This window comes from Podarcis vaucheri (assembly GCF_965113315.1).
Source record: "Podarcis vaucheri genome assembly, chromosome: 4".
NCBI classification, from domain to species: domain Eukaryota; kingdom Metazoa; phylum Chordata; class Lepidosauria; order Squamata; family Lacertidae; genus Podarcis; species Podarcis vaucheri.
Window position 1 is genome coordinate 4402827 of NC_138762.1, and position 24780 is coordinate 4427606.

Consider the following 24780-nt stretch of genomic DNA (forward strand, 5'->3'; position numbering starts at 1 on the left):
GAAGCTGCCCAGAGTGGCTGGGGCAATCTAGTCAGATGAGTGGGGGTACAAATAAACAAAACAAAACAAAACAATAATAATAATGGCAACATGGGAGCTGCTTTGTGACCAGGTGACCCACCTTGGAGCAGGGACCTTTCCTTTTAAATAAGTAGCACAGGCATTAAACAGCATGGAGGGCATACAGATATTGTTATCTGCCACTCCAATCTCTGAGTGGCGAGTCTCCGGGGATTCCAGTTGTTTACCCAGGTTTGGTTTCCTTGGAATTGTCAGCGGAGATTGTGGTGTCTTTAGGATATATGGTTTTATTTCCCCATATGTACAACCTGAGCATAAGACTGAGAGGCTCACAGCACCAACACCCCAACAGGTCTTGCTTCTCTGCTCATCGCAGCTTGGGATCCTGCACAGGGCAAGCAGGTTTCTGTCTTTCCAGCTCCCACACCCAGTTCTCTGGCTCCTGTTCTAGGTAGCAGCTAGGTGAGGAGACTGGAAGCCCCCCCCCCATTAGCCTGGAGGGCACCATCATTTGGCTGCAGCTCTTGCAGTTGGGCTCAATTCTTTTGGGATAGTGACGAGGACACTTAAGTGATCAGCTATTGCTTTCCTTATAGGATAATGCAAACAGCTTTTTTATATTAAGGTATGGGGCACTGGGGAAGAGTTTATGAAACCAAACGGGGGGTAGCTCCCCAAAATTTGGCAACCCTTCCTATATCCATTCCAGTGGGATGCAGGCCTGGTTTGGGCACCATCAGTCATCCAAACTTAAGACCCTGATCAGTTTCTCCTTGGTCCCAGTGGCTTTCGACAGTGTAGCCTGAAATTCTAACCTGTCAACCCGAGTGGCTTCTGTGGCTAGGAGTCGCTTAGACTGGCTTACCGGCTATGGTTGCTCCTGGAACAGGATAGCATGGTGTCTGTGGTCCATACCCCAATGACCTCCCACTTGGACTACTGTGATCCACTCCATGTGGGGCTGCCCTTGAAGGTCCAGAGACTGAAGGTAGCGCAGGAGGCTACCAGGCTGATTAAGTGGGGCGGCCCCATGCGCCACGAGTCCTGAAAACGCTGCCCTGACTGCCAGTGAACTACTGGGCCCAATTCAAGGTTAGTACTAGCATGTAATGCCCTAAATGGCTTGGGACCCAAATACCTAAAAGAGCACCTTCCCAATATCAACCATCTGGCAACCTACAGTTGGCAGGTGAGTCTTGGTGGTGCCGCCACCGAGCTTGTAAGCCCTTTTCAGTTGTGGTTCCCCATTTGTGGAATGCTCTCTCGCGCAAGATGTGCCTGTCTCCCAACATTATTAACCGCGACTCCTGAATTACAGGGGGTTAGACCCAACAATTCTACGACTCTAACTTTCAGGAGGAATCTGAAAATAGCCCCGTTTACCCTGGCACTTCAGAGCTGAAGAACACCGTCCAGGCAATGTTTGAAACCCTACCTTTTTTTGTAGAATGAATTAACTGTTTTTAGACTGCTGTTTTAAAAATTATTATTGCGGATGTTTTTGCCTCAACCCCGGCTCCTTTGGGAGGAAGGATGGGTTAGGGTTAAACATTGAATAATAATAATGTTCAACTTGTCATATTCAACCAAACTCTCCCTTCCCTGCCTGCAGTGGAATCCTAAAACTAGCAGTTCATTTAGGAATTTTACTCAGAAAAGTGATTTGTACCATTGTACATAATCCCAGAAAAGCATGCAAGAGCAGTTGACACAAAGATGCCACGCCAATAACTTTGGCCATTTCGAACAAAGACATGAATTTCCAGGCTCTTTAGCCCAAAGAAATGCTGGACACCAGCTTTACACCATGGCTTTTATTGATGCACTGAATTTGCTTAGAGGATTCAAGTCTACATGCAGAGTACCCAAATTCAATAAATAGTCCAGAACAAGGCCACTTAATTCCGATGGGAATGACAAAAAACTGAAGAAAAAAGGCATGGTTTAGTTTGTGGTGTGCGTCTTTTTCTTGTCTTTATAAAATAAACAGCTCAGCCCAGAAAACGTCGTTCTTCAGAGAAGGCAGGAGTGGCCACAGCAGCAGCTTTGTGGCAAAGAATAACACTGCTAAACCAAGCCCAGTTTTTGGATGCTTAATCCAAGCTCCTTCCAGTGGCTTTTCCCCAGAATTCACAGCCAGTGAAGGAAAGGGGAAAACATTCCCTCTATGTAACAGTAACTCTAAGCCCATCTCCAGAAGCGGCTGGTATGGGCTGTGGCACCACATGACAAGTTGTGCGCCCTAAAGTAGCAAGTTGCAGGCCCAAATGATGAGCAAAGAATATGCTCCCTTTCCCTCTCCCTGCTCTGCAGCTCCCTGACTGCACACTGTTCGTCTTAAGACCGAGAGAGAGAGAGTGCTAGACCCCAAGGGCTGGAGATGAGATGTTGTCTCTCTGGGTAACAAGACAGGCTGGTGGAGATTTTGGCGTAAGAAGCAATTGTCAAAAGGAGTCCTTGTTCCCCAAGCATAACAAGACGTGCAAACTTTATGTGCATTTTAAAGGAGCCTACTATTATTTACATTATGGGTAAGATAATAAAAGGGCACTTAAAGGTTCCTGCTACAACAGCCGTGGGTGCAGATTGCCTCTGCTGCCGCCACCCCACTTGGATGACCCAGACAGCTTTGCCACCTGAAGGGGAAGCAAGGACACCACTGCACCCAGCAACCCACAACTGTTTGACCCCCTCCTGAAGCAGAACAGCAGCCTCTCTCTTCCCTCCAAAGTGAACTAGACCTAACTATAACCTAGCTGGGGCTGCAGGAGGAGAGGTAAGGGGGGGGGGCCGCCACACCTGGCAGCTGCTTAAGACCCGCACATGAGACACTCATCTCTGTTCTCCAGGGAACACACCATGGCTGCTTTGTTCCTCTCTTTCTCCTCCTCTTCTTTGAAGCTCTTGTCCTTCAGCTTCTCCTTGTTCAGGGTGAACTGGATCGGGTTGGCCGCAGGCTTTGTCCTCAAGTAGTACATGCCAGTCTTCAAGCCCTGTGGGCAGGAAAGGGTGAGATAGATTAGATAGATAGATGATAGATAGATAGATGATAGATGAGAGGAATTAAAGCAGTTTGAGTAGGTTTTGCTCCCGACACCACAGCAACAGGAGGTAACTCAGAACACCCAGGATCCAGGGAAGGACGTTACCTTACGTTATTTAATGCTGTATTGTTTTTAACCCTCTATTGGAAGCCACCCAGAGTGGCTGGGGAAACTCAGCCAGATGGGCAGGGTATAAATAATAAATTTATTATTATTATTATTATTATTATTATTATTATTATTATTATTATATTACCACTGTTGGCAGCTGCAACCTATGTAATAACTATACTTTTCTATACTTTCTGTATCTTCCATAAGTATTTCATGCTTTATATAAGTATTAAACTGCCAATTCAATTCAAAAACCAGGCAGAACCATATGAGCCAGGATTTCCCCCTGGACAAGGTTAGCAGGACTTGTCAAAACAAGGCCTGAGCACAACGGCTTGTTATCAGGGCTATATTGTAATAGCTTAAAAACATAACCTACAAGATCGACACTAAAAACTTGTCGCTCTGCTTACCTGCTTCCACCCATAGAAGTGCATGCTGGTCAGTTTGCCATAGTTGGGCTCCGCAATGTGGATGTTGAGAGACTGGCTCTGGTCAATGAAGGCCCCTCGGTCTGCTGCCATCTTGAGGACCGTTTTCTGGGAGACTTCCCACACCGTCTTATAGAGCTGTTTCAAGTCATCTGGGATCTCAGGGATATTCTGAAAGGCAGAAGGCCTACAGGATGACTCCCTGTGGACAGGAAGGTTGCTTTTGGCTTACACCAGGGATGGGGGGCTGGATTTGGCCGACTCCCGACTCACGTGGTGGATCCAGAAGGAAATCGAAGTCAAGGCAATCAAAATCTGCTGCGAGATTCAGCAAGGTTGTGCTCTCTCGCACCCTCCAAGTCATCCCATGATGATTCTATCCCCAAACCAGCCTCACCTACGTAAGCAAAGCCCTTCTGGATGAGGCCAGGGGTCCATTTAGTCCAGCATCCTCTTCTCACAGTGGCCAACCAGGTGCCCCCAAGGAAAGAGGCCATAAGCAGAGCCTGAGTGAAACAGCCATTCTCTCCTCTTGGGATTCCCCAAAACTGGTATTCAGAAGTAAAGGCCTCCAACAGGGGATGCAGAAGATAGCTATTGAGTCTAGCAACCGCCGATAGCTAGATCCTCCATGAATTTGCCCAATTCTTTTTTAAAGCCATCCAAGCTGGTGGCTGTCACTACGTTTTGTGTGAGCAAATGCTATGGTTTAGGTGTGTGAAGTCCTTTCTTTGATCTGTCCTGAATCTTCTAAAATTCTGATTCTCCCTATGGCCCCACTAGGTTCTAGCATTAGGCGAGGGAGGAAAAACCACTCCCTGTCTGCTTTCTCAGCCCTGCACTGTGCAGCCTTACTGGATGTTAACAATTTCAATGTTCAACTGACTATACTGTTGTTTATCCCCATTTAAATAATGAACAGACACAAAAAGGTAGTAGGTATGTTTGAAGGGCATGGTTTTCTTGCATTCTTCTCTCTCTCTCTCTTTTTAGCATCTTCACATAAGAGGAAGGAAGCTCTTTCTTGCATATGGAGCCAGGTATAGAACTGAGGCCTCCACGCAGACACAGCCCCTTTGGCAAAGCCCCCCACCCCGGCGACTGACCTGGATAGAGCCATTGTAGCCAATGATCTGGTTCTTCATCTCCTCACTCCACAGGCCCCTCTCCGTCAGGTCTTTTAGCAAGTGGGGATTCACTATCTGCAAAAACCGGAAGTCATGCTCACTTACAGCAAGCAGACACTTACAGCTGCAGCCAGATTCTGGCAAGCCCACAAGCAGGCAGGCAGGGCATGATGCGCCCCACATATGTATCTCCGGTTCCCAGGAACTGGCATTCAGAAGTTTGTGGGCTGCCTCAGTTCCTGAAGGCAGGGCACAGCCATTATGACTAGTAGCCACTGGCAACTCCTGCTAATGCGTCCAATCTCCCTTTTAAGCTCTCTAAGTTAGTGTCCTTCACCATTTTTTGGGACAGCCAATTCTACAGTTTGGCTCTGTGCTGCGTGAAGAAGGGTTTTGTCTGTCCTGGATCTTCCAACATTCAGCTTCATTGGATGTCCACGAGTTTCAGTGTTACGGGAGAGGGAGAAAAGCTTCTCTCTGTCCTCTATGTGTCACAGGACCGCCAGGGAACGCCTTTGAGGAGCGGGAACAGCCAGAGGACGATAGAGAGGAAGTGACAGATGGGGAAGAGGGAAAGAGCCAGGAGGCGGAAAGGCTCTCCGATGCTGAAGCAGAGCCCCAGCACCGCACAGGAAGTTCAGGAACAGACGGTGAGCCTGTGCCTGTGCCGTCTGCACAGGAAAGGAGAGGGTTAAAAGGCAGGGATCAGAGACATCCCATGAAACTTCCCCGCCTTTTCTGTTGGAGGAGAAGCCGGAGAAGACCACTCCCCGAAACTGAACCGGACAATTCGGACACATGATTGTAATGTGCTGTTTGTACATATGTAAAATAAAGAACTGTAAATATCTCTGAGTGAGCAGAGGGTGCTTATTACGAAGAGCATACACAAGCCATCACACTATGCCAGGCATAATTTCATACACCTTTATTGCGTACCTTCTAACTTGCCTTTTCTTTAAATTAAAAAACCCCAAATGCTGCAACCTTTCATCACCGGGGGGGGGGTGGGTGGGTTGCTCCATCTCCTTTATAATTCTGGCTGCCCTTTCCTGAAGCTCATCTAAGTCTCGCATGCCAGTCCACCACCATGACAATTCTCTTCATCACCAGAGCTGGCATCTTGAATTTTGCAACCATTTCCCCTTGAAGCCCATATTGGAGCCATGAGCCACCAAAGAGCAGCCTGGTCTGCGCACAACACGAAGCCACAGTTTAATATGCAGACTTGCTTAGCTCTTCCCCTGCCCCTGACTGCGCCACACAGCGGGGGAAACAATCCCCAACTCTCTCCAAACCACGAGCAGCAGAGCCAAGGTTTGTTCAAAGTAAACAAGAGTTTAATGTCGTGTGTGAGCCAGTCCTGTGGCTCTGGCACTCACAAGAGGCGGGGGCTGAATTTTGTTGGAGAGGATGGCAAGGAGGACATCGGGATCTCAGGCGCAGCACCCACCTTTACCCCTGAATTGCTCAAGGCCACCCTACTGCTGCCTTACCTGGAACTCTCCAGAGAGAACTCTGCGCGTGTAGATGTTGCTTGTATAGGGCTCAATGGACTCATTGTTGCCCAAGATCTGAGCTGTAGAAGCCGTCGGCATTGGTGCAAGTAGGAGGCTGTTCCGAACCCCGTACCTAAATCACACAGAAAACAGGGACCCGTCATTGTTGAAGAGGATCGCCATCTTCAGAGAACCAGCCTTTGGCATCAGTTAAGGAAAGCCCGGTTTTGACCAATTAAAAATTATCTTGCCCAGCGGAACCATCTGCCAGGTTGGTTGCAGGTGACTGATGATACCCTAAAGTGCTTGTATTTCCCCAGCATTCAAAAGGATCTCATGGTCACAGAGTAGTCCCACTGAAATTAACGGACTTTATTCTACTGCGTCTGCTCCTAGCATGATGAACACTGGATACCCCAAGATCAGAATACACCGTTCAGTTCTCCTGTGCAAGCTGCACAGAAATGAATGAGAACTGCATCGGGGAGAAGACTGTGCTCTTACGTAGCTCAAGATGCAGTTTTAACATCCTCAGTTTAGAGCTACCCTGTCCCTTTGCATGCTTTGCTATTAACCCCACCACCAGCCAGCTCTGGGTGTTGCCCAAGGCACACTGAGCCACAGAGATCAAGGGCTTTTACTCACTTTGCAATCTTCTCCTTCAGAGCCTTCCAGTCCCAAAGGTCTGTAGGGGTCACATTCCACATGTCATACTGAAGGATCTGAAGAAAAGGCACACACCATCTCGTCAAACCAAACCTGCCATATAAGTGAGGGTGTGCAGCCTGCCTGCTACCACAGGAAAGCCCACAATATAAAACAAAAGGGGGGAATGAAGAGAAAAGCAGCTCCCTTCAGGTCAAGGCTTCTTGCAATTTTTGGTTCATACATGGTGCTTCAATTCCTGCTTAGACACCACATGGCAAATGCCAAGCTCTCCACAGAGGCATGAGTTGATGGTTTCTCTCCATGGATGTGGCTATTCATCCTTCAGGTTTCAGCCATGAATTTCATCACAATGAATCTGAGACAATCATGTCTAAGAAAAAGCATCTCAGACACGTTGAGGGCACGTGGTGAAAATCCACAGCTGTGCAACTTATTAATCTCAACCAGTCATGATCACAAACCTCCACACTTCCATCTAGACTGAGATTTGTGATGGACACTATACAGCATTCTGGAGATCCCAGGTTTTTTAAGTGAAAAGGAAGAGGAAAAGCAGAACACTTGGAAGAATTTGAGAGCTTCAAAATATACCTAAGGATTTAGAAGTTTAGCGAACCCAGATGCAAGCAGACATTTCACTCAAGTGTAAAAATGCTTACAAAGAAAGAATGCTTTTGAAGAAAAAGCTTGCAGGGGCATCTGATAGGAACTAAGGGCTAGGAACTTGTTTTTAAAAAATGAAACTGGGTATTCATGGGTATTCATGAATATCTGAACTCTGTGCCAAAAGGCCAGATTCAACAACACCAGTCATAGGGTGAAATAAATGGTGAAATGGCAGTCAAGCTAGCAAAAATTTATCATTTGCCTGATAATAAGTGTTGGAAATGTAAAGAAACTGAAGGTACTTTCTATCACCTTTGGTGGACATGCCCGAAGATTAAGGCTTTCTGGGAAATGATATATAATGAAATGAAAAAGGTACTTAAATGTACTTTCCCTAAAAAACCAGAGGCCTTCCTCTTGGGCATTGTCGGCCAATTGGTGTCACAGGGGGACAGAACATTCTTTATGTATGCTACAACAGCAGCAAGAATACTCATCGCAAAATATTGGAAGACACAAGATCTACCCACTCTGGAAGAATGGCAGATGAAAGTGATGGACTATATGACATTGGCTGAGATGACTGGCAGAATCCGTGATCAGGGAAAAGAGACGGCGGAAGAAGAATGGAGAAAATTTAAAAGCTATCTTAAGGACTACTATAAACTTGATGAATGCTAGAATGTCGAGGTTTGAGTAAGAAAGGGTTACAGCGAAATAAGATTAGATGAAGAAAAGAGTAAGAGGACAGAGGACTGACAGATGTATTTAGAGTTGCTAAAAACTTTTTGGACATTGGGATGCAGAAAGGGGAGGTATGGGGAAGTCGGAGAAACACGGTTTATGAAAAAAGGTTATGAAACTATACGTGTTTGTATGTCTTTTTATGTTTGTATTGTCCTAAAAAATCTGTAAAACCAATAAAAAAATTTTATAAAAAAAAATATTAAATGGTGAAATGGACCCTTAAATTAGTTCAGCATCTCAGTGTAGTCCAGCAGACATTTATTGGAGTTGTGGCACTTCTTGGCATCTCAGTTTGAGATTCCACAAGTTCCAATCCGACAGATTTGTCCAAAGGACCCTCAATACCATTGGTTCAAAAACCTTTATAAACGTTGCCACTTACGCCTTTGCTGACTGGGCAGCCCTCGTAGGTTTCGTACGGCCCGTGCTCCTTGGCAAGCTCACAGCTGGCGTCTAGGGCACCATAGTAAATGGTCTCAAAGATCTGCTGGTTGAGCAGCTGGGCCTCTGCGCTCTCAAAAGGGTACCGCATGAGGATGAAGGCATCAGCCAGCCCCTGCACACCAATACCAATCGGACGATGGCGCTTGTTTGAGCTCTCGGCCTGCAACACATTGTGAAGGACAAAAGGAGAAAAGGGAGGGGGGGGACAGAGAGTTAAGAACCTGGAATGGGCAAGCTCTGGTTTCAAGCAAATCATTCTTCCCCTACTAATGTATTGTGTGCTTCCCACAGCCCACTAGCTAATGCCTGGCTAACAAGGAATGTGCTTGGGGGGGGGGGGAATACATGAGGAATACAGAAACTGCCACATCCTTAAGTTTCTCCATAGTGTCAACACCCTTCAAAGGACGTAGCTGAGAACTTGCTGGTTCTCTGTGTTGGATAAAAGCAGCAATGCAAAAGCCAGCTGCAGGTGGCTGGAAAGCAAAACAGGATGTTGTTGTCTCGAACTGTACTGTTGGGAAAAAGGGGGAGTCTATTCTCTGTACTGAGCACCGGATGTTGGCTCAGTGTGTCATCTGACCTGTACTGGAAGTACAGGGGAGGAGTTGTGACTCTTCTGATGGAGTCTGGAGGGAGCAGTCACGTTTCTATGTACTGCTGAAATGACAGGAATAAAAGCCATGTAAATAGACTCCTGTCTGTCTCATTTCCCCTCCCTGGGGGGAAAGCAGGGAGAGAGAAGCAGAGGGTGTGTTCTTCTCACGTCTAACGAGGAGAATCGCCGATTTACGACCTAGCCTGCCGGGAGACGCAGACGGAAGGTCAACAAGTATCTCACTCAGTTTGCCCGGGGGAGGCCAGTTACCTCTGACTGTGAGCTGAGATACTGACACTCTGTAGTCCCTCAACCTTGAACAACCAGCCTTACCAAGAGCACCTCTCAGTCTAGGGCTACCAATTCCTCCTTCGTACCTCTGGCACAGGGTAGTAGTTGATGTCGATTATCTTGTTCAGATTCCGGACAATGACTCGGGTGACCTCGGCCAGCTTCTTGAAGTCGTAAGTGTGCTCGGGAGTGACGTACATATTCAGGGCTAAGGAAGCCAAGTTGCAAACCGCAACCTGGAATAGGCAAATAAGGAAGCAGCGCTCAGTGGCTAAAGCAATGTATGCAGTAGAGAGAGGGGAAAGGGTTACAAACTGTATGGCAGAAGATGTTCCCCATTACTTGCTCATCAACCATTTACCCGGAATGGCAGAATCTGAAGAGCCACCTGTAGGCCATACACCTGCTTTGAGCCAGGATACCCTCTGCCTAAATGCAGAGCTCTAAATCCAGTTCCAAATGCTATGGGGAAGATCCTACAGGCTGCCTAGGCAGGTGTGCTATGCTGATGTGCTCAAATATGGTAAGGAGTAATCAAAACCATTGCTTTCCAATTCTATTTTCAGTGATCCTGTGAGGAATAAATCCTCAAAATGTCAGAAGAGGGCAGTAACTCAACATACACAAATCCCAACCGCTCCACCTCTTATTTCTCAAAAGCTAGACACTCCTAGTCCTTTCAGACATGCTGTCAACACCACTTATGATCCTCATTCTGTTGACACACACACACACACACACACACACACACACACACACACTGCCCACACCACCAGATGGGTAGTGCCAGTCTTCCTTGCTCTAGATATATATATGCGCATCATTAATTACTAGCTGTGTTTCTTTCACCTGGCAGTGAATTCTACGTCATTATCACTATTATTAAAATATTTTTTAAAATTTATATACCACTCACTCTTCACCCAAAGATCACAGGGTGGTTTACAGCATAAAAACACAAAATGCATAACAAGACAAGCACAGTACACACTTAAAAGGTCATAGATTGTTCAACAGCCCAAGGCCTGGCTGAAGAGGAATGTTTTTCCTGGTGCCTGGCACCTAAAGATATGAAAGGAGGGTGCCAGGTGAGCCTCCCAGAGGAGAGCGGTCCCCAAGGGGGAGCCACCAGAGAAAAGGCCTGTTCTCATTTTGCACAGATGAGTTTCCTTAAAACAAAGCAGGAATTTCCCACTTCTCGTGGCATCTGAACATCCCTTTGGCCTTTTGATTGGAAAGCATGGGAGAACAGTGGCTCCCCCAAATACATCTCGTGGGAACGCCTTCCCTAAAATGGACTCTGCTGAGCCGCAGTGGCACCTGGTTCCTGTTGGATAAAAGCAGCAATGCAAAAGCCAGCAGCAGGTGGCTGGAATGCAAAACAGGATGTTATTGTCTGGAACTGTACTGTTGGGAAAAAGGGGGAGTCTATTCTCTGTACTGAGCACCAGATGTTAGCTCAGAGTGTCATCTGACCTGTACTGGAAGTACAGGGGTGGAGTTGTGACTCTACTGCCGGAGTCTGGAGAGTGCAGACACGTTTCTCTGTACTGCTGAATGACAGGAATAAAGACATGTAAATAGGACTCCTGTCTGTCTCTTTTCCCCTCCCTGGGGGAATGCAGGGAGAGGGAGGATGGTGTGTTCTTCTCACGTCTGAGGAGGATCGCCGATTTAATGGCCTTGCCTGGATCCTGCTGGGAGACGCAGATGGGAAGGTCAAGAAGTATCTCAGTCGGTTTGCCCGTGGGAGGCCAGTTACCTCTGACTGCGAGCTGAGATACTGACAGTTCCTACCCAACCCACCTCATCCTGGCTGGTGTATTCCACAATTTCTGTGCACAGGTTGCTGCATTTGATGGTTCCCAGATTCTGCTGATTGCTCTTCCTGTTGCAAGAGTCCTTGTACAGCATGTAAGGCGTTCCTGTCTCCGTCTGAGACTCTATGATGGCATACCAGAGCTGCTGAGCCTTCACCACTCTGCGGACGCGCCCCTGCTTCTCATAGCTGCAAGACAGAGCAAGACTCGTCATTGGGACCCACTTGGAGTTTCTGAAAATAGGCTCACAAGCATCTTGTTTTCATTTGCAAAGCAAGGACACTGAAGCCTCATGAACTCCTGGTGGAACAAGGCCCCTGAACAGGAGGTGCACAACAGCACACCTAAACTATGAACAAGTGTAATGGTCTTGGGTTCCTCCAGGGAATCCTGGGAGCTGCAGATCTGGGCAAGTGCTGAGAGCTCTGTTGCAATATTCTTAGTCTCCCCAGAGTTCCTTGAGGAAATTGTAACAGAAGCAGTTTGTGTTGTTCTTAAGAGTCTGGATTTTTGGCCAGCTCCAGCTGATGAGCACTGCCAGTTCCCATTTTCAGAATACAGACCAAGGGCGGGGAGGAATGCAAAAAGTGTAGTTCCATTAAGTTTTCTGAACTGTAGTTGCAATAAATGAGCTACAAATTCCCACTCAGAACATACAGAATGAAAAGACATAACAAGAGCTTTGATTCCATTTTCATTTCTAAGCAGACTCAAAAGGTACTTTGTCTGGAATCATTTGGATCCAGCTAAGGGGCAAGGCGAGGTCATGAAGGAGCTGCTGTTGTCAGGCTATTCCTGGCTCAAACTTTGCCAACGGATGCACCAGCCTCTCTCTCATACCTCTCATACAGCTTCTCAAACTCCTCTCCCCAGACTTCATCTAGGCCCGGGCATTCATTGGGGCACATCAAAGACCAGTCCTGCAAAAGAAAGACTGAAAGTAAGCAAGGACAAACACAAACTGTTCTTATCTTCCACACAGCAGGACACTGCAAAGACAAAATGTACATTAGCAAGCCTTCATGCCTTTAGTAAAGACTTTAGTCACTTTCCCCCCCTCAACAGGGAAAACGTTTTTATCAATTCAACTCATTTCCAGAAAGTGGAAAGGGTGAAGAACACAAAAGATTTTTTTCTAGAAGCTCAACTGTATTTTCAATAGAACTAAATACAAAGACGCAAACACACAAAGCATTATTTCTGTGTATTACCCTCCTGTTGGCAATTGCTTTTATATTAAAATAAATAACATTTTTAAAAGATTAAGGGCACCCTGTGGTTCACCAACTGGGATACAAAAAAACCCCAATTAAACATTTAAAACAAGACACTCATTTTCTAACTTCTTCAGTGTCTCAGAACTATCAGTATCGTTGGATAGATGTTGGGTCCAATGTCACTTTGCCTTTAGGCGTTTTAAAGCCGTGGGGCTTGATCCGTCATGCTGCTAGGCATACATTTCATGAGGAACAGAGAAAGATACTACAAGACTGCCCAAATCAGTGTTACTCTGTAACTCATCGGTTATATGGCTGTATCTTGACAAGAGAAGACGTAACTCAAAACAGAGTTAAGGGCACTGTTGCTGGCACATGCCATTGCCCTCTCTTTGCAGCCCTGCTAGCAGGGGCCTGTGCTGTGAGCCCGGCTGCCCACCTGGTTGGTCTCCACGCGCTTCATGAAGAGGTCTGGGATCCAGAGGGCGTAGAAGAGGTCGCGGGCGCGCTGCTCCTCCTTCCCAGTGTTTTTCTTCAGGTCAAGGAACTCAAAGATATCAAAATGCCATGGCTCCAGGTAGATGGCGAAGGCTCCAGGTCTCTGGCAGAGCAAATAAACAGAAGAATCAGAACAACACCTAGAGGAAGTTGCATCTCTGTCCCTAGCTTCTTACTAGGGTGGAGAAGAAAAATTAAGTGGCTTCTGCCTGGCCGAAGCTTTCCATCATTTCCTGGATTATAACCAAATAACGGATTAGGCTGCTTGCAAAATCTAACAAACACACAAGTGCTTCTGCATGTTTATTACACTTTGTTCAATTTCCAAATGAAGCACCTCACGCGACATTGGAGATCTTACTGAATGATCTCCCAACCTTCAAAAGGTTTTTGAAGCCTTGAACTACAAACCAGGAGGATCCAAAGACAGTCTCTTGGTGCCCAACCTGCACATCTTATATAATAGATATAAGCAAACTGGCATAAACTGAAACGTTTTTCCTTTAACATGAGCCTAAGAGAGCTTGGAAAAAATCCCAAATGCTGACTGTACTTCTGGGCAACCCTTCCAGTATCTCAGAGACACCAGAGGCACAAAAGCAAACTTTTACACCAGGCATAGGCAACCTTTGGCCATCCAGATGTTTTGGACTACAATTCCCATCATCCCTGACCACTGGTCCTGTTAGTTATGGATCATGGGAGTTGTAGGCCAAAACATCTGGAGGGCCGAAGGTTGTCTATGCCTGTTTTACACCATGGGACCACCCAGTGGCAAGCCTGAGGTGCCCACATTGAAAAGGAACTAAAAACACTGCCAGGCACTCTCATGGTAGAGATGTGGCGAATGACAAGCGCTTTCCTTAAAAGGAGTTTCAGGTGAGAAGAGACGCTCTAGGAAGAAACAATAGAGATGGGTCTGTGAGGCCACATCCAGGCGAAAAGGTAGTCGTCTTCTCCCCGCTCCTCCCGTTCAAAATCCCTCGGTCAAGATGGGATACTTGCAGCTTTTGATGGTGGAAAATTTCAAATCATGGCAAGGGAAACAATGCATAGGACCGTTCAAGAAATTCACATGTGTCATTGGTCCCAATGGTTCACGTAACATGTGAACAATTCAAACAGGCTTCTGTCCTGTTATCTCCACACTGTTGCTTGAGTTTTTCTTTATGCTGTGTATTATTTGTTGTCTGTGGTGTACCAAGCAAGATTTATTATATGCTACTTTGAATGCTAAAAGGTGACTGACTAATGGTTTTAATGAAATACATTTTTAGAAATTGGGTAGGTAGAACTACATTCCACCCAATCAAATTGATTAATCTGTATTAAAATATTTTTTAAAAAGGAGTTTCAGAACAAGAGCAAGTGAGAATGCTGGAAACGTCTTTAGGCACTTGAACTCGCAATCCCACTCCCCCAAATGCATACATGGTCTCTGGAAAAAGCCAACACACCTTGTTCCCCCCCTGGTCCACATAGCGAGCTGTGTTGTTGTAGACCCTCAGCATTGGGACAAGTCCGTTAGAGTTCCCGTTGGTCTGAAACAAAGAGAAAGCAGATGGGCATCACTTAAGGCGCAGAGCACCTTGTTCCTCTTGAAGAGGCAGGTGCCCAACCCCACACAGGAAATGCTGCCATTTTTACAACGCAGGACCTGATTTAAGTTACATTAAAGCCACAGCAGCCCAAGGGGTTGGAAAACAGGTGCTTTGCAGCAATCACTAACACGGCCAGGGTGTTCAAAATTCAAAACTCACCCCGGCGATATAGCTGCCAGTGGCCCGAATGCAGCTCACTGCAACACCAATCCCCCCAGCAGACTTGGAAATCAGCGCACAGTGCTTAAGAGTGTCGTAGATCCCTTCAATGCTGTCATCCTTCATGCACAGCAGAAAGCAGCTGGATGGAAGGAAACAGAAGTGTTAAATGCCACAGGAGGGGACAGAGAGCACTCAAGCTGACATTTAAAGTCACCATGCAGATTTCTTTGGGGAAGGGTGCAAACTGACAGCTATAATTTCATTACAACACTTAATTTCATAAGTCATAGGACATTAATTTTCCCCTGAAAGGATTCTTTTCTTCTTCTTTATATGAGAAATTTTGAATCAATACCTCCCCACCACGCCCAGCAATTAGCACCAGCAGTTAAGAGAGAAACTTGTTCATTAGCAACAGCAAGCAAATAGACCCTCTAGGTAGGCACTGTTCTGTTTTGGAGCAAATGCACCCTTCTGAAAAAATGCTTGCTGTAAAAGCTGTAGACCAATCTAAGCAAGAGCAAGGAAGGGACAGCTGATGCCCATTTTATAGACAGTGAAAACCATTTTGCTTAAGCAACATCATCCTCAATTGCTCCCTCTTCCAGTGGCCACCTGCCCGGATTACCTGGAGAGCTGAGGGCGGTTGGTACCAGCATTGAAAAGAGTGGGCGACGCGTGGGTGAACCACTTCTCAGAAAGGAGGTTATAGGTTTCAATTACAGCATCGATGTCGTTCTTGTGGATTCCCACCGACACCCTCATCAACATGTGCTGGGGGCGCTCAGCCACTAGACACCGGAAGAGAGGAGTCAAAAGGAAAACCTGAGTGCATCACAGCCTGCGAAAGGAGCCTCTGCCGCTAAGGCAGCTGGGCCCAATTCATTCTGTCAGATCAGAGAGCAATTTCCTGTTCTGGCATCTGTAGGATTCCAGGCACAGCAAGATATAAGAGTAAAAGCTGATGGGGGGGGGGGGAGCCAGTTCTTGCCAAAGGTCCAAATTAGCTCCCCTCAACCCAAACAGAATAAAAACAATTTTAGAAGACTCGGTAATCTTCTAAAGGAGTAAATCTTCTACTCCTTTATTTTTTATAATGAGCTCTGACCTCATGAGTGAACTGCTGCCATGTGAGTTAAAAGAAATCCCTATCTACTTCTTCAATGCAGAGGGGCTGTGGCTCAGTGGTAGAGATTATGTATTGCATGCAAAAGGTCCCAGGTTAAATCCCCAATGGCATCTCCAGGTAGGACTGGGAGACATTCCCTGTCTGAAGCCCTGGAGAGCCTCTGCCGGTCAGTGTAGACAATACTGAGGTAATGCGGACCAGTGGGTCTGTCTCCACATAAGGCAGCTTCACAAGTTCCTATGCTAGGCAGCATGTAAGGAACATTTGTAATCTAATGCCCAATGAAGCTGCCACTTAGATGGTTTTGAGAATACAAGAACGTAATGGCAGTACTCTCCCCTCTTGCTGTTATCAATGGCTGGTATTCAGAAGTATAACTACCGCTGACAAGGGGCCAGCTCTCGGTAGGAAGCCCAATACCTAGAATCACCCTGCCTACAGAAGTGCTAATCCTTCATGATTTAAGCTCCAAGGAGTATTAAAGTGTCAAAAAACCACCTTAAGCCATCACTTCTAGAAAGCTATGGCTTTATTTATTTAAAGCATTTATATATCACATTTTATCAATGATTTCAAAACAGTTTACAAAAAATTAAGAATAAGCTATGTGCATTTGTACACAGGACTGAGACAATTCTCATGTGCCACTTACCTTTGGAATTGATTTTTAGCAGATACGAACGCTCAAGTGTCTTAAAGAGAGAGGAAAGGAAAAGGACATAGGTCAGAGCTCATTATAAAAAATAAAGGAGTAGAAGATTTACTACCAAAAAATCAATTGATTTCCACCACCACCACCAACCTCGTACTGCACCTGAAAGGCTGTGGCTTTCAATCAGTATTTCAGAAAACCCCAAAGTTCCTCATCAGGTCCATAATGGCAGACCAGCTTCCCTGAGGAAGTCCCTGCAACACACAGCTGCAAGAGGCTTCTCCTAGGGCATAGGGGGGTGGGGAAACTCTGACCTATGGACTTAACTAACCCCATTTTGAGGAAACCACACCAACCTTTCCCAGGTCTATGGTTCTTCCTCTACAGGCAAAATTCAACACTCCTTAAAATTTGAAGCCTTTTCCATCACCCTGCTTAACCAACACAAAAAGGCCCCCAAAAGCTCTTAATTCAGGCTACAAAGGAAGACTCGGGAGTTGCCCACTGCTGGCTCCATTCAGTTGGATGGCAGGATCCAATTCCCCACCCCTCTCCTAGGCTGTGTTTCCGCCTCATGTTTTTGCAGTCTTCACCAACCTGCGCCCTCCAAATGTTGCTGGGACTACAATTCCCACTGGCCTCAGATGGCCCAGCCCTAGGATGCTGTGGACTGATGGGGATTGTAGTCCAACAGCACCTGGAGTGCACCACATGGGCGAAGACTGATGTGGCAGGGCAGCCCCACCATGTGCAGAGTCATGCAAGCAGAGTGGGGGTCCCTAAAACACACCTAGGATCCTTTGCGGCTGACGGTGTTGAGGGAAGCCATGGGGGGAAGTGCATGTTCTTCTCAGCAGGTTATCAGCATTCACAGCTCCCTGGTATTGGGAAGTTTGAAAACTGCCGCCTTACTTAGAAGTTGCCTTATCAAAGTTCCACTAGAGGGAGATGTGTGTGGCATACTGCAAAGGAAGGCATCAAAAGAAGGCATCTTGCCTCGACATGCCTTCCCCAAGCCATTCATATGAACAACAGCTGGGATGAGGGTGCTTATTTACGGTCTGGGGCTCCTACATAGAACAGAACTTGCCATTCGAAGCCTTACCAGTAACTGACACGCTCAGAGAAAAAACAACTCTTTACCTTAAAGCCGAAGTAATTATAGGAGAAATCCCGATCATAAATTATAGAAGAGTTCAGTCTCTGAGAGAAGAAAAAATGAAAGTTAGATTAACACATTTAGACTATGTATACCCAAGTTCATGTAATACAAAAGCCTATGTGGTGTGTGATACAAAAAGTATTTTTTTAAAAAGGCCTCTGGATGTGAATTGTTCCATTTTTCAACTATGTGATGACTCAAATTGTTTCCAAATGGGAAGCTAAGAAGCAAATAATTCTTAATTTCAAACCAGTGCCATTTCCTTTTCGCAGAATGTCCCCTGGCTCTGTTGATCAATATAACTGCATTTGGAATATTCTACATGTACCCCAAAAACCAACAATGCCACACTGTATGAAAAATCACTATATTTGTCAAGAGCTTATTTTAAAGGACCAGATCTGAACACAGGACTTTGGGAAAACCTATGTTTAAAAGAGATGGCAAGGCCACCTTCCACCAACGTCCATGAGGCATTTGTGAAGAATGCATAATAGCACGAGGGCAGCCATCACAAGTGCACAGAAAATGCTGGCAAGTTAACTTTCAATCCATGCACATTCCTGTCTGGCAACTCATCTGCCTCTCCACAAATGCATGTGGACCATCCCATCATTCTCTGTCACAGAATATTACGCAGTTTCCCAAACACCAAGTGGATATTCAGGTGAACACTGCTTCCCACAGCCTAGCGCCAGAATAGCCATTCTGCTTTTAACTCAGCTTTTAATTCTTTCCTGTTAGCTCTGCCAAAGTGCTACTTACATCTTTGTTGGCCAATACGATGTCTAGAGTTTCCTTAGCAATCATTGGAGAATGTTTGCCATTGTGCGGGTTTACATAGTTGTACAAATCTTCCATCACATCTAAAAAAGGGAGGTTACTGCATTTTAATAATTACAACAGTAAGGTTTGCCAGTATTATTACTTGCTTTTGGAGACGGGGGGGGGGGGGGGGGGAGGAGAACTGGCCAAGCTGAATGCCCCACCACCACTGAGCAAATCAGCTGAAGACATCAGCTCATGCTTATTGAACAATGTTTTAACTCCGCAATTCATCACAACCATTTGATCGGTGAGAATTTCAATGCAATCCGATGCTTCCTGGGTACATATTATTAGTGGAATTAACTACATCAAAACTCTCCACCCAATAGTTTTGCCGTTAAAATCCCTCCAAAATGCCAGTTCCACGAATGTTGCAGAAATGGTTTTCCTGTGTTGTGGCCAGCACCCACACACTCACCGCTGAATACTTTCTTGGTTTCCTTGTGCAGGTTGGAGACAGCAATTCTTGCTGCGAGGATAGCATAGTCAGGGTGCTTGGTTGTCAAGGTTGCTGCTGTTTCAGCGGCCAGAGTATCCAGTTCTACAGTAGTGACTCCACTGTAAAGGCCTTGGATCACTTTCATGGTGATCTGAGCCTAGACAAAAAAGAAAAGAAAAGAAAAAAAGAGCAAATACTCACAAAGTTAGTTTGCTATAACAGAAGGGGGGAGGAGCAGTCAGTTTTCAATGACTTTCTTTGCCAGAGAACTATATGAATTTTGTAGCAAAGCTGTCCACTTGGTCCCTTTCACTCTCAAGGTGGTTAAATATGGAGATTGAGATGCCTCAACAAGAGTAAATGTATGAATCTTATAACAACCGGTGGGCAATGGGAGGGATGAGAGGGGGAAAGGAGTGCTCAGAAGGCTGGGAAGTTGAGTAACAGCAGTTTCACAGTGATTGCTTAGTGAAGTGCAAGGCTTGCAAGGTACCACCTGTAAATATAACCATGCTGAACAAAATACTTCGGAGGTACTCTTGATTGCTCAGAATTTTACATAAAAACTTGTTACCTTAAGTGGCCATTTTCCCTGGAAGGCAGTTTACAGACTTACCTATTTTTAAAAAAAATTGGCACACACCCAAAAAGCAGACTGGTTTCCAAATGAGACTGAGGCAACTGTGTGCAGACTGGAACTTCAAATGTATATTTTGTGGACCACAGCAGCAAACACTGCTTTGTCACTATCATGAACAGAACTTTCCTCAGCATACAAGGAGCTTCATTCATTTATTCATGGGAATTTACGTTCCACCATTCCACTACAATGCACTCAAGACGTTTTACCGTCCTTGTTTTATCTTAGACCACAACAGACTCATGATAGCACCGAAGACACTCACAGGGTCGACGAAGTCCAAGTTGAGACCGTAACACAGTTTCTGGATCCGGGACGTGATCTTGTCAAACATGACGCGCTCATGGCGCCCATCTGCGGAAAAGAGACGGGAACATTTAGCATCCCTTGCTGAGCAAACGCTGTACTGGGTAAGGGTCCGGTCAAGGGTTTGGCCTCACAGCCTCTAGCACTGCTGCCATATCCCTCCCAGAAAAACTAGCTAGCCCCTCCACCAAGTGGAAAAAAGTGGGCTGCAAATGCAATAAATGGGGACATCCAAACACATTGAATCAGACACTTCACCAGCTCAGTGACCCAAGGGAGATCAGTGTGAGCCTGTCACCACAAGGGCCCTTGCATCCCACACAGCAATTTGGGGGGTGGTGATAACGTGAGGGGGGGCAAGGGGAGATGTAGCTGCACCCAACCTGGGCCAGAGGACACCACCCCAGGGTGCCTCTGGAGATGCTCCTCTCCGGAGCCTGCAGGGTGGCACCTCGGGGTGCCCTGGGCTGACCCTGGAGGAGGGGGGGAGGGGCGGTCTGGCAGGAACCAGGTCTGCCTCACTCCTGGCATCAGCAAACCACACCCCCCCCCGCTGTGTCTCTGGTGTGGTGCAGTGGACGAGGGACTGGGAGAGACCAGGGTTCGAATCCCTCCTCAGCCACTGCCTCTCCGCGTAGCCTACTTTGCAGGGTGGGTGTGGGGATTAAAGGGGTGGGCGGGAGAACCGCCTTGCACACCGCCTTAAGTACCATGGGAGGGGGGGAAGGCAAGCTGGAGTTTTATTACAGTCATACCTCTTGTTACGTTTGATTCATGATACGTTTCTTCAGGTTGCGTCCCGTGGCAACCCGGAAGTACCAGAAAGGGTCACTTCTGCTATGAAACTATACGTGTATGTTTGTCTTTTTAAGTGTTTGTTTGTTATTTAAAAACTTTGTAAAACCAATAAAAATTTTATATAAAAAAAAAGAAAGGGTCACTTCTGGGTTTTGCCATTCGTGCATGTGCAGACGTGCAAAATGACGTCATGCGCATGCGCAGAAGCCGAGGACTGCGACCCACGCATGCGCAGATGTGGGTTGTGTTCCTTTCAGGTTGCAAATGGGGCTCCGGAACAGATCCCATTCGCAACCAGAGGTAGCACTGTATTTTTTATTATTATTACTACTACCAATTCATTTACACCTGCCCTTGCCCCTGACAGGGACTCAAGGCGGCTGGCAGTTAAAGTGAATGCAGCAAGGGAGCAGACCAGGCGGCCTCCACGCCACCCCAGACCCGCTTGCTGTTACTATTAGTTGTTGTTGTTCTTGTTACTATTAGTTGTTGTTGTTGTTAAACTTCTCCCACACTACACACAAGGCGGCCAAAGAGGAGCAGCAGCAACAGCGGCAAATTACGGTAATACGGCAAATGGCAATAATAACGTTTCTTTTCCTGTTCGCTTTATACCCCACCCTTTACTTATTCTGTATTAGCTTTATTGAATTTTTTAAAACTACAGAGAAAGCATGAACTAAACATTACACCCAAATAAGAAAAAATAATAAGAAAAATACAGAAAAAGAAAAACGGGGGGGGGGAATAATAAATGAAAAAGAATTAGTCAAGTATACAAAATTGTTCTGTATTCATTTATTAAAATCAGGGTTTTTTCCCCCATTATACCTGTGTGATTAAGCACAGCCAAAGTATTGTTTTTGGAACCGTATTTTGCCAGGTAGTTTTTTTTAAAGCAATCCCATTCTTTTTTTTTACCTTGTCGCCTGAGTGATCTCTTCTTAGTTCTGTCATTTTACCCCTCCCTTTACGCGAAGACCAGAGAGAGAGAAATGAACCCCCCCCCCTCCATCTCTTTCTCTCTTTTATGGCGGGAATACTGGCCTTGGGTCGGCCGAGGGTTTTGGGGGGCTCACAGTTCCTGGCCCTTCCGTCCCCCCCCACTTCTCCATGAAGGGGTTTTGGGGGGGGGGGCAAAGGGGGCACAAAAAGTCCCCCCTCCCCCCTCTCACAAACAGACTCGCCCTGGAAGGGGGGGGCTCCTCCTCACCTCTCTTGACCACGTGCATGGCGGCGGCCTCCTTCTCCTCCTCTCCCCTTCCCTTCTTTCTCCTCAGGCGACCGGCCTTCCGTCCTCGGGAGCCGCGCGCGGGATGAGGCGGTTGGGGGGGGGGCGGCGGCGTCGGCGCCTGCGAAACGGCTCCTTCCCGCCAAGCGACGCTGGCCCCGCCGCGCCGCCGTAGCCACGCCCACGCCGGGACGCCGACGGAGCCATCTTAGGGGCTGGCACAGGTTTTCCCACTTCGCAGCGGCTGGGCCGGGGAAAGCAGAGGCGATGGGAGGCCCAGCTCTCCGTGCCCGGGGCAAAGATGGCGGCGGCGGCGGCCTTTTCCCGCCTCTCTCTCTGAGGGGAGCCCAAGAGCGCGAAGAAAGCTCACGGGAAAAGCGCCCTCGGGAGGGCTTTGGTTTTTTTTACTTCTCATTAGAAATTATTATACACAACTGGATTGTAAATAAAGACATTAAAAAATCTCAAAAGTGGTTTACCAATTTTTATTTGAATAAAATTAATGTATTTCATTTCACGGATTTTTAAGTTCTGTGAAGTGGGGCTGTTATGTACTGAGTTCAATAGGATCCAAACTGCAGCAGTCTGATTGGTCCTAGAACAATAGGATTCAGAATGCAGCAGTCTGATTGGTCCTAGAACAATGCAGCAGTATGATTGGTTGGCAGGAACCACTCAATCCTGCTCCATATAGAAGTGAATCCACAACCTGATTGGCTTACAGTAGAATTCCGGAATTAGCCAATCAGGGGCAGCCTATTGTGTAAATAATGTATATAAAGCAGATACTGTGAGGGGACTTTCATTCATTACTCCTCACCACTATGAGCTGAATAAAGAGCATGAAATCACTTTGCGACTCTGAGTATATTTCAGGGGCTGTGGTTCTTGCAGTGTGATTCTTTTTTTTTTAATGTAGGACAGCATAAAAGTGGAATATTATTAATACAGTTCTCCACCATGAGGACTAGGACCTTGAGATTCACTTCCAGGGGAGAGAACGCCTGCTTGGCAAAAGGCATCTCCAGGAAGGCGTGGGAAGCCGCTCCCTGCCTGCAACGAGGCTCATTTTCCCCACTTCTTCCATAAAACATCGCCCATTTATATATCGTAAATGGAAAAATAATTTTTAAAAAGCCAACTCCCAAAACAGTTTAAGAAACGATAAGCCGATGAAATCAGCCGTGGGGGAAATTTATGGCAGTGGCATGAAACATGCAAAACATGACAATGCTAAAATGGGTTAAAAGTCCCAACCGCGTTTGTGTCTAAGCAAGAATGTTTTTAGCGGGTGCCGAAAAGATCATCATCATCATCATTTTTTATTTGTATGCCGCCTTTCCACAGTTAAAAAAGCAATGCTCAAAGCGGCTTACAGCTTAACAAGATTTACTAAATTACAAAAGCCATAAACAATAAATAAACCACATCAAAAAAATACGCAACCGAATGGGAAACAATTTCCACATAAATCTAAAACTAAGAATACAGCATTAATATCACAGTTTAAAATGACATAGGTAAAAAATAACAGCAATTTAAACAAAAACGGAGGTGCCAACTTGGCCCCCGACTGTGGGTGCCCTGCAGCATGCATGGCCCTGCCACCAAAATGTGTGGGTGCCCAGCCCCTTCATGGGGAATTTTGTGGGTGCTCAGGGCCTCAGGGTGTTGGCCCCTGGGCTTGAGATCCATAGGCAAGGAGTTGCAAAGTCGCAGGTGCCGCCGCCACATTAAGCGAGCAGGTGCTTGCAAAGGCAGGATGGAGGGGCATTTTCTGACACCTGAAGCAGCGCCCGTTCAAAGTGGCTGGGTGGGCACATGTGGGGCAAGGCCATCACTGATGTGGGTGGCCCTGTCTGCAATGGGGCAGAGAAAGAAGCTGAGGCAAAGTGGGACGGCTGCACCATACTTGATTGAGCGAGTGGATGCAGACCATTTGGATCCCTTCCAGTCGGGATTCAGGCCTCATCATGGGACTGAAACTGCCTTGGTCGCGCTGGTTGATGATCTCCGGCAGACTAGGGACAAAGGTGAGAGCTGTTTCCTAGTTCTGCTCATAGCTGTCAACTTACAGATTTGAAAATAAGGGACCAGCAGCCTCGAAAATAAGGGATCAGCAACCAAAATAAGGGATTTTCCGGGCACAGGTATGTTCAGCTTCTGAGCCCCTCCGTGCCAAAGGCAGAAAACCCAGCCAGCAGCCAAACAAAGCCTCATCAATAAGAGACAGCAGCGGGACATGGCGCTGGGATAAGGGACTCTCCCGCCAAATAAGGGACAATTGACAGCTATGGTTCTGCTGGATCTCTCAGCGGCTTTTGACACCATCGACCATAGCATCCTTCTGGACTGTCTTGAGGGGCTGGGAGCTGGGGGCACTGTCATACAGTGGTTCCGCTCCTTCCTCCTGGGCCGTGTCCAGAAAGTGGGGGGGGGGATGAGTGTTCAGACCCCTGGGCTCTCACTTGTGGGGTGCCTCAGGGTTCTGTCCTCTCCCCCATGCTTTTTAATATCTATATGAAGCCGCTGGGAGAGATCATCAGGGGGTTTGGGCTGGGTGTTCATCAGTATGCAGATGATACCCAGCTCTACCTCTCTTTCAGATCAGAACCAGTGAAGGCGGTGAAGGTCCTGTGTGAGTGTCTGGAGGCGGTTGGAGGATGGATGGCGGCTAACAGATTGAGGTTGAATCCTGACAAGACA

General features: G+C 46.7%; 1 protein-coding gene across 1 annotated transcript; it reads right to left on the minus strand.

The window, feature by feature from the left end:
• Positions 1 to 1820: 1820 nt before the first annotated feature.
• Positions 1821 to 22213, minus strand: RRM1 (ribonucleotide reductase catalytic subunit M1). The gene is made up of 19 exons (XM_082221084.1): positions 22057 to 22213; positions 20005 to 20093; positions 19079 to 19256; positions 18598 to 18698; positions 17814 to 17873; positions 16671 to 16710; positions 15518 to 15680; positions 14887 to 15028; positions 14584 to 14667; positions 13068 to 13229; positions 12252 to 12331; positions 11398 to 11599; positions 9678 to 9827; positions 8641 to 8862; positions 6882 to 6958; positions 6234 to 6369; positions 4717 to 4812; positions 3593 to 3781; positions 1821 to 3014 (listed from the first exon to the last, which is right to left on the minus strand). Exons 1-19 carry the CDS (start codon positions 22073 to 22075, stop codon positions 2832 to 2834), a joined length of 2373 nt encoding a protein of 790 aa, XP_082077210.1. The 5' UTR covers positions 22076 to 22213; the 3' UTR covers positions 1821 to 2831.
• Between the last annotated feature and the right edge of the window lie 2567 nt (positions 22214 to 24780).

What these genes read in the sequence shown, in the direction of transcription:
- RRM1 (XM_082221084.1), bottom strand. An exon ending in AACCAAGAAAGTATTCAGCG is followed by an intron (nt 18,699 to 19,078) that starts GTGAGTGTGTGG and finishes TCCCTTTTTTAG; the next exon opens with ATGTGATGGAAGATTTGTAC. An exon ending in TTCTCTCTGGAGAGTTCCAG is followed by an intron (nt 4,813 to 6,233) that starts GTAAGGCAGCAG and finishes CGGTTTTTGCAG; the next exon opens with ATAGTGAATCCCCACTTGCT.